The sequence below is a fragment of the Pinus tabuliformis genome, chromosome 8, assembly GCF_031772625.1.
Source record: "Pinus tabuliformis cultivar Carrire ecotype Pingquan chromosome 8, CPIR1, whole genome shotgun sequence".
NCBI classification, from domain to species: Eukaryota; Viridiplantae; Streptophyta; class Pinopsida; order Pinales; family Pinaceae; genus Pinus; species Pinus tabuliformis.
Genome location: NC_142294.1, coordinates 1,984,969,281 through 1,984,982,925, shown reverse-complemented (window position 1 = coordinate 1,984,982,925; position 13,645 = coordinate 1,984,969,281). Strand labels below are relative to the sequence as shown.

The following is a 13,645-nucleotide window of genomic DNA, read 5'->3' as shown; positions in this document are numbered from 1 at the left end:
AATTGAGGAGAAAATATACCTTTCAAAAAACCAAAAGTTCAAAAAATTTAACTACTACACTTTGAACTAGATTTCAAACAAAATCAACAAAAAAATATATTAATTAAAAAGGGAAAGAAACCTCCATACATTACTATTTTACATAACCAAACATTTTAAGGATGAAAAATTATTTTAAAGTGTAGAAACATTGGTGAATCTTACTATTCTATGTCTATTCTTAAATGTTTGACCATAAATTTATGGAAATATTCAAGTTTCCAATAATTTTATATGGTCTCTATAAAATTTGAGTGATTTTTAAAGTTAAATAATATTATCCTATAAAAAAAGACAATTAGCACATCTTTGTTTTGGAGAAAACATTGAAAATTAGCTTACTTCAAAAATTTAACCTAGAAAATTTTGTATGCTTTATAATTATTATCATTATCTAATTTTAAGTTTATTGTCAAGCCAAACACCAAATTGGTGTATTTGACTCCCTTATTTGTAGGACAAGGGATCCACCTCCACTCAGTGATTTGACTATTAAACAAGGCATATATACTCTACCCATCTCATTTTTGAACTTATAACCTTTTAAAAAAACACATACTTTTAATCATTACATCAAGTCAAAATAATTTTAAATAAAATAATAATTAATTAAAAACAGAAAATAATAAATAATAATAAAATAATCTTAATATTGGTATATTTTATATGATCCTTTCAAAGCCAAACTAAGTGAGGAGCTGAGGCCTCAAAGCACTTGTACTCTGCCAAAGCAAAATTAAATTGAAACCAGATAGTTGAAAGCAATAACTACATAATTTAATGCGTGACCGAACTCTTCCATTCGCATTTATGCAAACTTCCGAGATAACGACATCATCACGTGTGTACAGCTCAAAGCGCCTACCTATACACGCGTTCTTCATTGTTTGGCCCAGTGCATTTATGGCTATATCATCATCTCTGTCCTGGCACCGCCTATATAAACTCCTTCAGACCTCCCACCTCCCAACACTGGTAGCCTTCCAACACATAATTTTGGTTTTGCTCTGCTTGTTGAAGGCTTCAGCCGAAAAAAAATGGCGCAAACTGTGAGCGTGGAGATAGATTTGAAGGTTTCTGCTCAGAAACTGTGGGGTGCCATTCAGGATTCTGCAACCTTATTTCCGAAGATAATGCCCTCTCATTTCAAAAGCATTGAAGTCATCGGAGATGGTAACGTGGGCACCATCCGCAAAATGAAATACGGAGAAGGTAGGAAACAACTCCCATTTCCAAATCTGAGTTTTGGAAAACAAAATCATGTAATGTGCAGAGGTTTCAGAATCTGTTTTACAGTTATGCATGGTAGAATATATGGCTTTTACTCAAACAATCTTGAATATTTAAATGGATTGTAGAAATTTGAATTAGCATTAGATTTTAAAATATTTTCGAAATCTAGATTAGATTCATTAGATCTATACTAGGTTATTCTTTTGCCTCCAAATTTACTTAAAGAGTATAATAAAAAAATCCTGATTGGTTGGTTACAGGAATGAAAGGGGCGACCCATGCATCCGAGAAAATTGAAGCATTGGACGAAACAAATATGACCGTTACTTATACTGTGATCGAGGGCGAGATTCTGGGCATATTCAAAGTCTTCAAGCCGACATTGAAGGTAATTCCAGGAGCTGATGCCAATTCCTCCAAATTAAGCTGGAACGTTGAGTTCGAACCAGCAGGCAACGCAACTCCCCCAACAGAGCCAATCAAGGAAGCAGCCATCAACACATTTAAGGCTGTGGAAGGATATCTGCTGACAACAGCTTGAGTTTCACATGGACGATATCATGTTTAGTATAATAGAATAATGGATCACAGTGTTGATTGCCACAACCTTGTCCTCCGCAGTCTCTTCGCGCAAGGAAATGGTTCCATGCTGAGAGACTTTTTATATAATTGGATATAAAGTTATTCATATATTTCAAATATTTAGATTCACATCTTTGTTTTGCATCCATTATTAGGGTTTTAAGTTACCAATCAACCATGATCTTCAATTTCTTTAAGATTTTTTGTTTTTTTGCATGTAGCTTTTGGAGTCAATCTAAAATTTGTTTTTTGGCATGTAGCTTTTGGTGTCAATCTAAAATTTGAGATTTGTTTTTTTGCATGTAGCTTTTGGTGTCAATCTAAAATTTGAGAGATCTACTACGTTTGGAGGATATTTTGTTAATCTATCACCATCCAAACTAAATTAAGCATATGATGTTGCTTACTAATTATTTGAAAAAAACACACGCACACATTGCTGTAAGACAACATGGGCTGCACATAAAATATTCACTTGACAATTGTCTCGTCCTTTCATTGGATAAGAGCACTACTTATCCCTGGTATACAATAGCCTTATATCATTATTTATATAGAAAGTGAAAAGTAGAATGGATATCTTTATAGGTTTTTGTTATATTTTAAATTAGTGTAGATTTATTTTAATTTTTTATTTATTTATTGTTTAAAAGATTAAATTTTTGAGATGCAAATATATTTTATTCTTCTAAGAGTTTGATAGACCAGTTAGTTTAATTCTTCTTTTATATTCTACACTAATACTATGGTTTCTCATAAACTTTTAGCTCAAAAATCACTTTACATTAACTACCCAACAAAAATTAGTAAAAAAATAATAACATAAGGTTATTTTTATTTTATTTCAAATTTATTTTAACTACCTAACAAAAGTTCATTAAAAAACAATAATGTAGAATTTTCATTGTAACATAGTTATTTTCATTTTATTTTGAGAGAGTTAAAATATTTACATTACATTAATCTTATCAAAATATTTACACCATCTATTAAGCCTCTCTTATCAAAAATATATTTTTATTAAAAGATATATTTTAATAAACAAAAATGATATTAAAAGTATTCTTGAAATTTTAAATTTTTTGATTTATTAATATACATTTTAATTAACGAAAAAATTAATGATTTCACACAAAAATGTAGCACTACGTTGTATATATTAAAGAAAGTTAAAACATTCAAAATAATACTTCATATACTCTTTAAGGCCTGGCCACTTTCTTGTAATAGTAGGGCACAACGCATGACCACTAACCTTGCCGTAATCTAAGAATCCAGGCTCATAAGCTCGGGTTGTTCTTCCCCATTTCCCCCACCTCTATGGAATGAACCACACTACCAGCTTACACCACTATATGTGGTAGGCGGGAGCACCCACAACCACCTAATAACTCAGTCGCTCATCTATACTGCCAGCAAGCTAGACCATATAGCCCTAGTAGTCATTTCCCACAGCTTCCGCTATGTCCGAACTCCGTCTAGAGGTCGGGAAAGCACTTGCCAAGGATCCTGGGGCTTACAAAGCGTATAAATTTCTTGTGGCATTTGATTTGACAAGGAAAGAAGGCAGCTTGCTTATTGAAGAGGTTTTCCGTTACACCAAAAACCACAGGTCTTGGTAAACGTTCCAAACCAGTGACTAGGATCCCCAGGGTGGAAATTACAGATTCCATAGAGGTGCGGTGATTCTTCCAACACCCCCCCCCCCCCCCCCTCAAACGCAACTCGGGGGAATTGAACCTGGGTCCAAGCTCTGATACCATGAAGAGGTTTTCCGTTACACCAAAACCCGCAGGTGTTGGTAAACATTCCAAACTAGTAAGTAGGATCCCCAGGGTGGAAATTACGGATTCCATAGAGGTGCGGTGATTCTTCCAACACTTATCCCTTCATGTCTTCCATTAGTCTAGAAGAATATAAAGAGTAGACTCTCCCTATTTACTTCTACCCGAAAGCACCTGAATGAATTCTTATAGGAGGGGGAGGCATGGAAGGGAAGTCGAAAATAAAGCTGACCATAGGTCGAGTTTCACATGGACGATATCATGTTTGGTATAATAGAATAATGGAACACAGTGTTGATTGACACAACCTTGTCCTCTGCAGTGTCTCTGCTCCAGGAAATGGTTCCCTGCTGAGAGACTTTTTACTTATTTGGATTTGAATTATTGATATATTTCTCATATTGAGATTCACATCTTTGTTTTGCATTCAGTGTTAGGGTTTTAAGCCTATGGATGTGTTTTGGTTTCAGCAATTGCTTATTTTCACCTCATTCACACAAAGTTATCAATCAACCCTGCAATTTCTTTAAGATTTTTCGTTTTTTTTGCATGTAGCTTTTGGAGTCAATCTAAAATTTGAGATCTACTAAGTTTGGACGATATTTTGTTAATATATCACCATCCAACCTAAATTTATTAAGCTTGTCATGTTTCTTACTAATTAAAAAAAAAAAAACATAGGGACAAGTCCTGTAACACAAAATGCAGTTAAAAGTAGAATGGATATTTCTATAGTTTTTTACCATATTTTATATGTAATAAATCATTGTAGATCCATTTTAACTCGGAATTTATGTATTAAATCAGTGTATATTCATCTTCACTTTGGATCTAGTTAGTGCCTAGAGGGATCAAATTTCTTGAGATGCAAATATCTTAAGATTTAATGAGATTTGATTCCTCTAGGCATTTGATAGATGTGGAGTTAAAATGAATCTAGGCTGGTTTAATTCTCATTTAAATAGACTATATTCCACACAAATACAATGGGAAATACCATGGATTCTCATAAACCTTTAGCTCAAAAATCATTTTACCTTAACTATCCAAGGAAAATTAATAAAAAAATAATAACATAGGGTTATTTTTATTTTATTTCAAATTTACCTTAACTACCTAACAAAATTTCATTTAAAAAAACAATAATGTAGAATTTTCATTGTAACATAAGATTATTTTCATTTTATTTCGAACAAGTTAAAATGTTTACATTGCATAAACCTTGTCAAAATATTTACAAGACACAATAAGACATTACAACATCCACTGAGCCTCTCCGCACAAAAATAACAACATTGGCTTTCCACCTAAAAATCACGGTGTCCTCATGTGTTACTTTTTGATTAAAGGCTAATGATGTTATGATACACTCACTAAAGTAGAACATATGATGAAATATATGAAAAGTTAGTTAACTAATTAATGATGAAATAAATGAAAAGTTAGTTAACTAGATATACCCAGTTTTACTTTATCATAGTCTCGCACATATGTTGTTTTGCTTAGTGATAGTAGCATACATAAATCTGAATAAGAAATTGAAAGGTTTAAATGAGTTTTAAATATTGATTCACCCATGCCCCCTCTTAGTATTTTTCCCAACAAATGCTTTGAGGGAAACAAGATGAGGTGGACCCTTCTAACAAGCCCACATAGCATATATTGTGTAAGAAAGGGAGCAACAGGAAGTGCCTATGCATGATAGTGCTATCAAACCTAAGAGAAAGATTCCACATGATCCAGAAGTAAAGGAGAGTAGGAAGTTCAAAGTAAATGTGACTACCCTAGGCGCAATTGAGGCGGAAAAGCAAAGAAAAGAATTTGAAGAAGATAGATGAAGAGAAACTGAAAAGGGAAGTAGAGAAGAAACAAGAAGAGGAACACAAGTGAGAGGAGGAAAGAAAACATAAAGAAGAAAAATAAAGAAATGAAAAGAAGAAAGGAAGATTTAAGAAGGAAGAAAGGGAATAATAGGGAGAAGTTGTGCAACAACAAAAGGAGGAAGAAGAGCAACAAAAGTTGATGGAAGAAGAAGGGAGGAAATAAGAGGAGGACTTATAGGCCCATCATATTTATGATGAATAGGAGGATGAAGATCACGAAGAGGATATTATACCAATTATAGATGAAATAAGCTATCGGTATCCTCCTCTTACTAGTGGCCACCTCCTATTTAGTGAGATGGAATTAGTTCCCATGCTAGATGAAATGGTCATCTGAAAAGCACGATAGTATAGAAGAGGGTAAGGTAGTTTTTGAATGACATTCATCAACCCATTGTTATCAACATAGAGAGGGTGAGTGTGTTGAATATAAGAAATAATCCAAGAGCAGTTGCAGTGGAAAATGTAGCCTTTGTCGAAGCTACTAAGGAGAACATTGATTATTTGATGAGAGAAAATGAAACATTGATATAGTAATTAACTTTCAACAAGGCAACATCCTCACTGTCTCAAGGTTGAGAATCAAAGGTTGTCTTCCACCAATGCTAACAACATGGAATTAAAAGCAACTATACTTGTATAGATTAAGCCTTTGGGGGACACTATGAAGTAGCTATATGATGATATGTACACTCTTCATGAAGCAATCATGGTTTTGCATGAAGTGTGGAAAGGATCACAAAAGATGGTGAAGTTCTTAAAGACAACTTCTACCGAGGAGACATGAGGAGGACTTATAGGCCCATCATATTTATGATGAATAGGAGGATGAAGATCAGGAAGAGGATATTATACCAATCATAGATGAAACGAGCTATCAGTCTCCTCCTCTTACTCGTGGCCACCTCACATTTAGTGAGATGGGATTAGTTCCTCTACTAGATGAAATGGTCATGGAAATCTCAACTTTTACCTTTGATCAACTGAAAAGCATGATAGTATAGAAGTGGACAAGGTATTTTTTGAATGACCTTCATAAACCCATTGTTATCAACATAGAGAGGGTGATTGTGTTGAATATAAGAAAGAATCGAAGAGAAGTTTTAGTGGGAAATGTAGCCTTTGTCGAAGCTACTAAGGAGAACATTGATTATCTCATGAGAGAAAATGAAACATTGATAAAGTAATTAAATTCAGCGAGGAAACATTTTGAGTGTCTCAAGGTTGAGAATCAAAGGTTGTCTTACACCAATGCTAACAAGATGGAATTAAAATCCACTATACTTGTAGAGATTAAGCCTTTGGAGGACACTATGAAGTAGCTATATGATGAGATGTACACTCTTCATGAAGCAGTGGTGCTTTTGCATGAAGTGCAAAAAGGATCACAAAATATGGTGAAGGTCTTAAAGACAACTTCTACCACCATTGACATTATCAATGATTAGGGTTCCAAATATATCGATATACCTATGGTTTGGTTAGAAAGAGTAAAGAGGATGTTGAAATAGAAAGGGCAGAGATAACAATGTTTATACATATCTATGAAAATGTCCAAACTTTTGCTACCAACACCATAATAGCCTATTTGTGACTACATAATGGATTGGAGTCATTGGTCAGGATGCACGATGTCCCTTCTATTGGTCCATTTTTGGAGTTAAAGAGAAAAATCATTATATGAGAAGAAATAGAAGATTTCTTGAAGAATATCACACAGGGGAGAGTTTAGGATGAACTTGAGGTGACCAAAGAAATTATTCTGTAGTATGAGACTAATCCAGCAAGGAATTCAAGGAAAATTTTAAGGATGGAAAATTTTCTTGAAGTTTAAAAACATTGGCGAATCTCACTAATCCGTAATATGCAAACTATAAAATGTTTATTGATATATTTGTAAATTATTCAAATTCATAATGATTTTATATATAGTCTCTATATAAAGTTGACAATTTTTAAGGTAAAATAATTTTATATTCTAAAATTTGGGTGAATCATTTTTTTTATAAAAATTGGAAATTGGCGAATATTTTTTGTGGAAAAATCATGGAAATTTAGCCCACTGGGCGAGCATTAGCCCCTAAAATTTTCCATGTCTAGGATACACATGAAATTGATCATGTTGATAATCAACATTCAAATAGATTCTAAGACCATATATCCAAATGCACTGGAGTGTAAACTTAGATATAATCCATATGTAGTAATAAAGGTTGAAAAGATAGCAGCATAATATAAATCTTTGCATCAATATCTTACTATAAAATTACATGTTTTTGTCATCGAGTTACATTTTCCATGAGTTGTGTATAATGTAGAATTGTTATCTTATGACTAAAATCCACATTTTGTCTTATTATAATTTTGCATGTCAAAAACAATAAGAAATGTAAATGTGTAAAAGTGTGAGCCCAAGAGTGACATGGGGAATATGAAGAGTCATCAAAAGATAAAGGACAAAATAAAAGTGCAAGAGTCATGAGGGAGCTCAAGAGTCAGAAGGGGAGGTGAAAGGTCACCTCACTTGTTATAAATAAACCCTCGTAACTCAAAAGAAGGGATTTGGGGAGAGTTTTCCCTCACTTATGTAATTTAGTATAGAAGAGAAGATCATTATTTGGAGAAGCAAGTGGTAGCTTCATGTTCCACTATTGGGGCTAGTGTTTCATCAATGTAAATATGTACTTGGGACTTTCACTTAATCATCAGAAACTCTAAGAGCCAGCACACTTTCATACATGTATCATGCATGTCGTAAGACTATTCTTTTAATTTTTATGGTATATGTTTAAGTTCATTAATGCTAAAGAAAATGAACTATTTTGTTGGCTTTGGTATTTATCTTGTTTAATGTGTGTGGTTATATTATTTAATTATTATTATTATCTTGTGAACTATTTTGCACGTTAACTAATGACTCTTTTATTTCTCTCTTGTGTCTCCTTTAGGATAGTACTATTACTTTTCTACTAGATGATCACTTTATTTTCCCTTCTATAAAAGTGCCTTTCATAGATTACAATTGGTGTCTCACAAAGCTTACTCACTTGTTGTCCTCAAAGTTATGTTATGATATCTTGTGTTTTTTATTGCAACCAAGGCATATGCTTAAGGATCACTTTAATGGTGATCAGGCTTATATTTCAGATGGGTCTCCTATCCCAAACAATGTGAGGTCTAATTGGTTCTTCATACCATAGAGACTCCCTCAACTCTTAGCACTTCCAGCACTATAACCATGGTTTTAGTGCTAGAAGGAGGCCTAGATGAAAATCTAAGCCCATGAAATCTCGTTTCAATATTCATATTAAATAGCTTCCTCCCAAATCATAATCTTAGGATGCTTTTCTAAAATTTCAAATCTGAAAATTCTTCCGAAAATCATTCATAACTTATCAAATCTAAAGTTTAATGGTGATTCTTGAGCATACTTTTCAGTTTCTTTAATTTTGTGATGATTATGAAATTAAGTGTGAAGATATTTCTTGTATGTTGTTCATTCTCACTCTTGAAGGCCATGGTAAACAATGGTGTCAAACATTACTGTCTCCTCCATTCACTCTTTTGAGTAGCTTGTCACGGAGCTTCACCAAGATTTTGACGCGTATAGCTCTCATAATGTTAATAAGAAAATTATTCACCTTAGAATGAAATCCGATGAATCTTTGGAATATTTTCCTGACCTCTTTCTTCACTTTTATTATGAATTTTCTCAAGATGATGTGGATTGGGATTTTATGAACTATAATTTTCAGTATTTAGTTCAAATTTATTTACAACCACCTAAAACTGAATCATTTTCAAGCCTCCCAATGTTGCTTGGTCTTAGGACACTTAAAATTTCAAAGGAGGAGCCTACTCTCCCTTTTGTCTCATGTGTTGATTTTGAAATTAGGGAACTTGAAAATGAGATTGTTAATTCATGTATCCCACCTCCATATTCATCTCTCATTCATGATGATAAGTTTAATATTGAATTTGATTTGGTGAATGATATTTCTTTTTCAAGAGATGCCTCTTGTTCTCTATTATCTAAACCTTATGACCCTCTTTGTGTTGATCCACTGTATCAACCTATTTCTTTAAAACTTTTTCTTGATCCTCTTTATTCTCAATATATCAATTCAAATGTTGGTTAAGTACAAGAGAGTTCCATTACTCAAATAGTGGAACAAGAAGTAAGAGATATTGTTCATGATAATTATGTGTGGGATTCAAATTTTTAACAAGAGTTCGTTGTTGTTCATGATCTTTCATTTGATTTTTCCACTCCCTATTCACCCTCAACACATTATTTATCTCTTACCTCGAATTATCCTTTAGATTTTGTTTATCCTTTTTCTACTGGTTTCAATCACAATCATGTATGTGGTATTTTTGATCCTTAGGTAGAATAGGAAAAGGAGGAACTTGTTACTCATGATTTATTTCATTCCTCATCTTTAATTTGTGAAGAAGAAAAGGATGTAACTATGAATGTACAAGCAAGTCCTCTTTTTGATTCATCTAGGTTCTTTATTCATGAGGAGTCTCATGTGTCTAATGATAAATCTGATCGGGTGAGGATCTAATGATGTGTTTATTGATTCATCTACTGATAGTTGTATATATCCATTGGTTGATCCCTCTAAGACACCTCTATTTGATGATGCACCATTTGAGAGTTGGAAACATGTCAACAAGTTGAGGCACTTCATCCTTCAATGATAGTTATGTCATGTTCTCACCATCTTGACAAGGTTCCAAACATGATCTGATCAAACTCCTTTCAAAATATAATCTTAATGATCCAATTGTGAAAATTGAAAATCTATATTCTTTGGAATCACAAGATTCTTCGATGATTTGTATTCAATATCATGATCCTATTGTCGAATGGTTAGAATAATGTTACTTGGAAAGCTCCATTGCTAGATATAATTTTTGATATTTTATGATGTTTGCTAAGATGAATGACATGAGTGAATGTGCTTTCTTGGAAAGTGACCAAGGTTTGTATGACCATCAGGATAAATTGGGAAGTTTGTTATCAAAACAATTATTTCTATATTTTTCTACCAAAATGTCTATCTTTCAAGTTAAAATACAAATATTTTAGGTTGATATTTGCATTCTTTTGCCTAGTGTTATCACGATACTTATTGTGTAGAAGCAAATGGAAGAAGAAGAGTGATCTAGGTGGCTCTAGAGACACACACAAGACAAAGAGGGCTTATGAAAGCTCAAAAATCAAATTGTTGGGATTATGCTCAAACTAGGTTCATGTTAAAGATCTCATCGTCATGATCGCGTTGGTGTGAACGGTTCGTCAATCTGAGTCCGGATAAGAAAGATAGAGGCAGTCAAAGTTTTGGTTGATTTTTGTTAACTAGGCAAGTTAATGGAGACACAATTTGAACTTTTCGGGGAGACGAAATCCGACCAGATCTAGCTAGATTCCAGGTGAAATTGTCGCCTCGATAAAATGTCTCCTTCGGTCCAAATTTCAAATTTTCAAAAATAGCCCATATTGTTTTAATAATAAAAAATTATAAAAAAAAGGGGGTGGTGGGCCGCCAAACCCGCCACCCCAAACCTTATCAATATAGTTATTAATGGAGGGGCGGGTCACTACCCCCGGCCCCTCCCCCCATACCATGGAACCATTGTATGTAGATGGTGGGTCAGCCCTTGCAACACGGACCCAACCATGACCATGACCAACCAACCACCCTTAATAAAGGAATGGAGTCGGCGACAGGTGGGGTGGGCGAGCCACCCAAGGCGGGCCCAACCTGACCCCTTTTAAAATTAATATTTTTCTTATGTAAAAAAAGGAGGGGGCAGGGTTTGAATGCCCGACCTCCTCCGTAACAAATAGATCCATAACCAATTTTCCAAACGATGCGTTTGTAAACTATGCCCACCTTTTCATATTTAAACTCAGCTTATCAGTGCGCCCGATGAGGAGGAGCGTGCACGTAGTTCGAGGCAAGATGGAGGAACCAACAGCGAGCATGGAAACCGAGGAAAATTTTTTAATTAATTTTTAATGTAGGTCCAAATTGGACAAATTTTATGTCGATCTTACACCTCTCGGTGACACGAACCCGATGGTGTAGTCAGTTTCCTGATCTGAGCAGCCGATTTGCAGAGGACCCGAAAGGGGGAATTTTTGAAGAATCTAGGGGGAATCTAAAAGATTCCTTGAGCCCCAGATTTTCACTTTCTCAGAATTTAGAAATTTGACAGTTGATTTTGCACTATTCGATGCCACAAATCTGATGGTGCATTCAGACTTTCCATTTTCTCATTTCATTTTTTAGCTACTTTTCAATGTGGAGTGTGTTAGCTGCTCGAATTGTTTATTAATTAAACAGTCGAGTACCACATTAAATTGTCAACCCGGGAAAGTCCTTTTGTTTCAAAGGTGACCTCGTACTGTATGCACTTAATTCTAAAAGCATTAAAGGCTGTAGTATAAACAAATCTACTTTCTATCAAACCCTTACTCTGTGTTACAGCAGTTATGATCTATTGCAGAAATGAAATGAAAACAGTTAACTAAAGGTAACAAATCTGCAAAAAGAAATGATGGCTGTCTTGTAACAGAGGATCAGGACCCTATCCTCAGGGTAAGGATGTTCAGCACCTGCCCCTGTGACCAATTTGCCAATGCACACTGCAAATCCTAATCACCGGTGACACACTCTTTTACAACGCCAATTGATTAAGAAAACAGAGTATCAGCAAAGGAAAAATATCAGAAGCAATACTCAGAAATCACACACACACTCAACAGAAAAGAAATGGGTGAATCTTGTGAAGAAGGTGGGCCCTGTCCCTCTCACAAGATTCCCCAAGACACAGAGGCTAAGTTAAAATGCTCAAAACAGTGCTTTATTCATCTGCCAAAATGTCAAATTACAATAAGGATTCAGACTTGTTCTGCACTACAATACCCCTGTTACAACTTGTTCTCACCCCCTTTCTAATGTAGATGTCTCCTCTTTATAGAGGAGACATCTATTACAATAGATTGCCATTACTCATTTAGTTGACCCTTTTGTACAAAAATAGGAAATCAATTCCTGTTACAACATGCTGTTACAACAGTGTGTAATTTTATCATCCTTTGTTAATTGGATCCTTTGTTGTTGCAAAGTTGGTAAACCTCAACCATCTCTTTGAGATCCTCATACTGTCCTTGGCTGTTCCACCATTGTTGCCGATTTGGTAAATCTCAACTGTTCCCTTGAAGTTCTCGTGTTGCTCCTGGTGTTCCAATATCTGTGACTGTGTTTTGCCAATTTTGGACAGTGGCTGATTGTGCTATGTCGGTTACTGCTCCTAGTAGGCAATTGCTGTTCCGGATGTTTCAGCCATTGCAAAATGAGGTTTTACCCGCTTTAATCAGTTGTTATTTCTGGTATTGCAACAACTGCACAGTTGTTGTTTCTGGTGTTCTAGCAATTGTGAATTATAATTCTGCAGACTTTAAACAGTTTCATCAATTGTCAGCGACTTAGTCAACTTCCAAAGATTAATTATAAAGATAACATGAATATGTGTTGAATAATTAAAAATATAGCAATGAGGAGAGTTACTTCATACCTTTGGAATAATTAGGTCAAAATGTTATCAAGGCTTTCAACTTATGGGCTAAAGAGGGTAACATAATGACAAAATACAAGGTCAAAAGTAGACAATATGGAGTCCTAACATCCCCCCCAACTGAAAGGGTTGCATGTCCCCATGCAACGTTTACTCTGAATCGGAGTCGGAATACTGGGATGAAGAGTGTAAGTTGCTGATACAGTAGCTAAAGAAGGTGTTGTCCATCCTATTTCTGAACCCACAGACACTCTGTATTTGCTGCCATACTGCCACCTCCTCCTTTTTGGTCAGTTTATAATGAGCCTTATATTGCTGACCAGGTAACCACAAGAGCGGGAAATGAAAACAGTACCCAATCCACTTTTCAGCACACTGTTCCATACATCTGACATAATGAGGTATGCGTGAAATTGCTACTGGAAGATTGAGGGGATTGTAAGGATGATATTCCTGTCTCTCTTTCGGACAATGTTCCCAAAATAAATTGTTTGCTTTGATGGCCAGAGCTCCCTTTGTTTTCACATAATG

The 13,645-nt window shown here is 34.7% G+C and overlaps 1 protein-coding gene across 1 annotated transcript; it reads left to right on the top strand.

Moving 5' to 3' along the window:
• The first annotated feature begins 1,009 nt into the window (after positions 1 to 1,009).
• Positions 1,010 to 1,969, top strand: LOC149244403 (MLP-like protein 423). Its single transcript, XM_089367993.1, has 2 exons — positions 1,010 to 1,251; positions 1,533 to 1,969. The coding sequence occupies exons 1-2, from the start codon at positions 1,077 to 1,079 to the stop codon at positions 1,811 to 1,813; spliced, it is 456 nt and encodes a 151-aa protein (XP_089224119.1). The 5' UTR covers positions 1,010 to 1,076; the 3' UTR covers positions 1,814 to 1,969.
• The last annotated feature ends 11,676 nt before the right edge of the window (positions 1,970 to 13,645 follow it).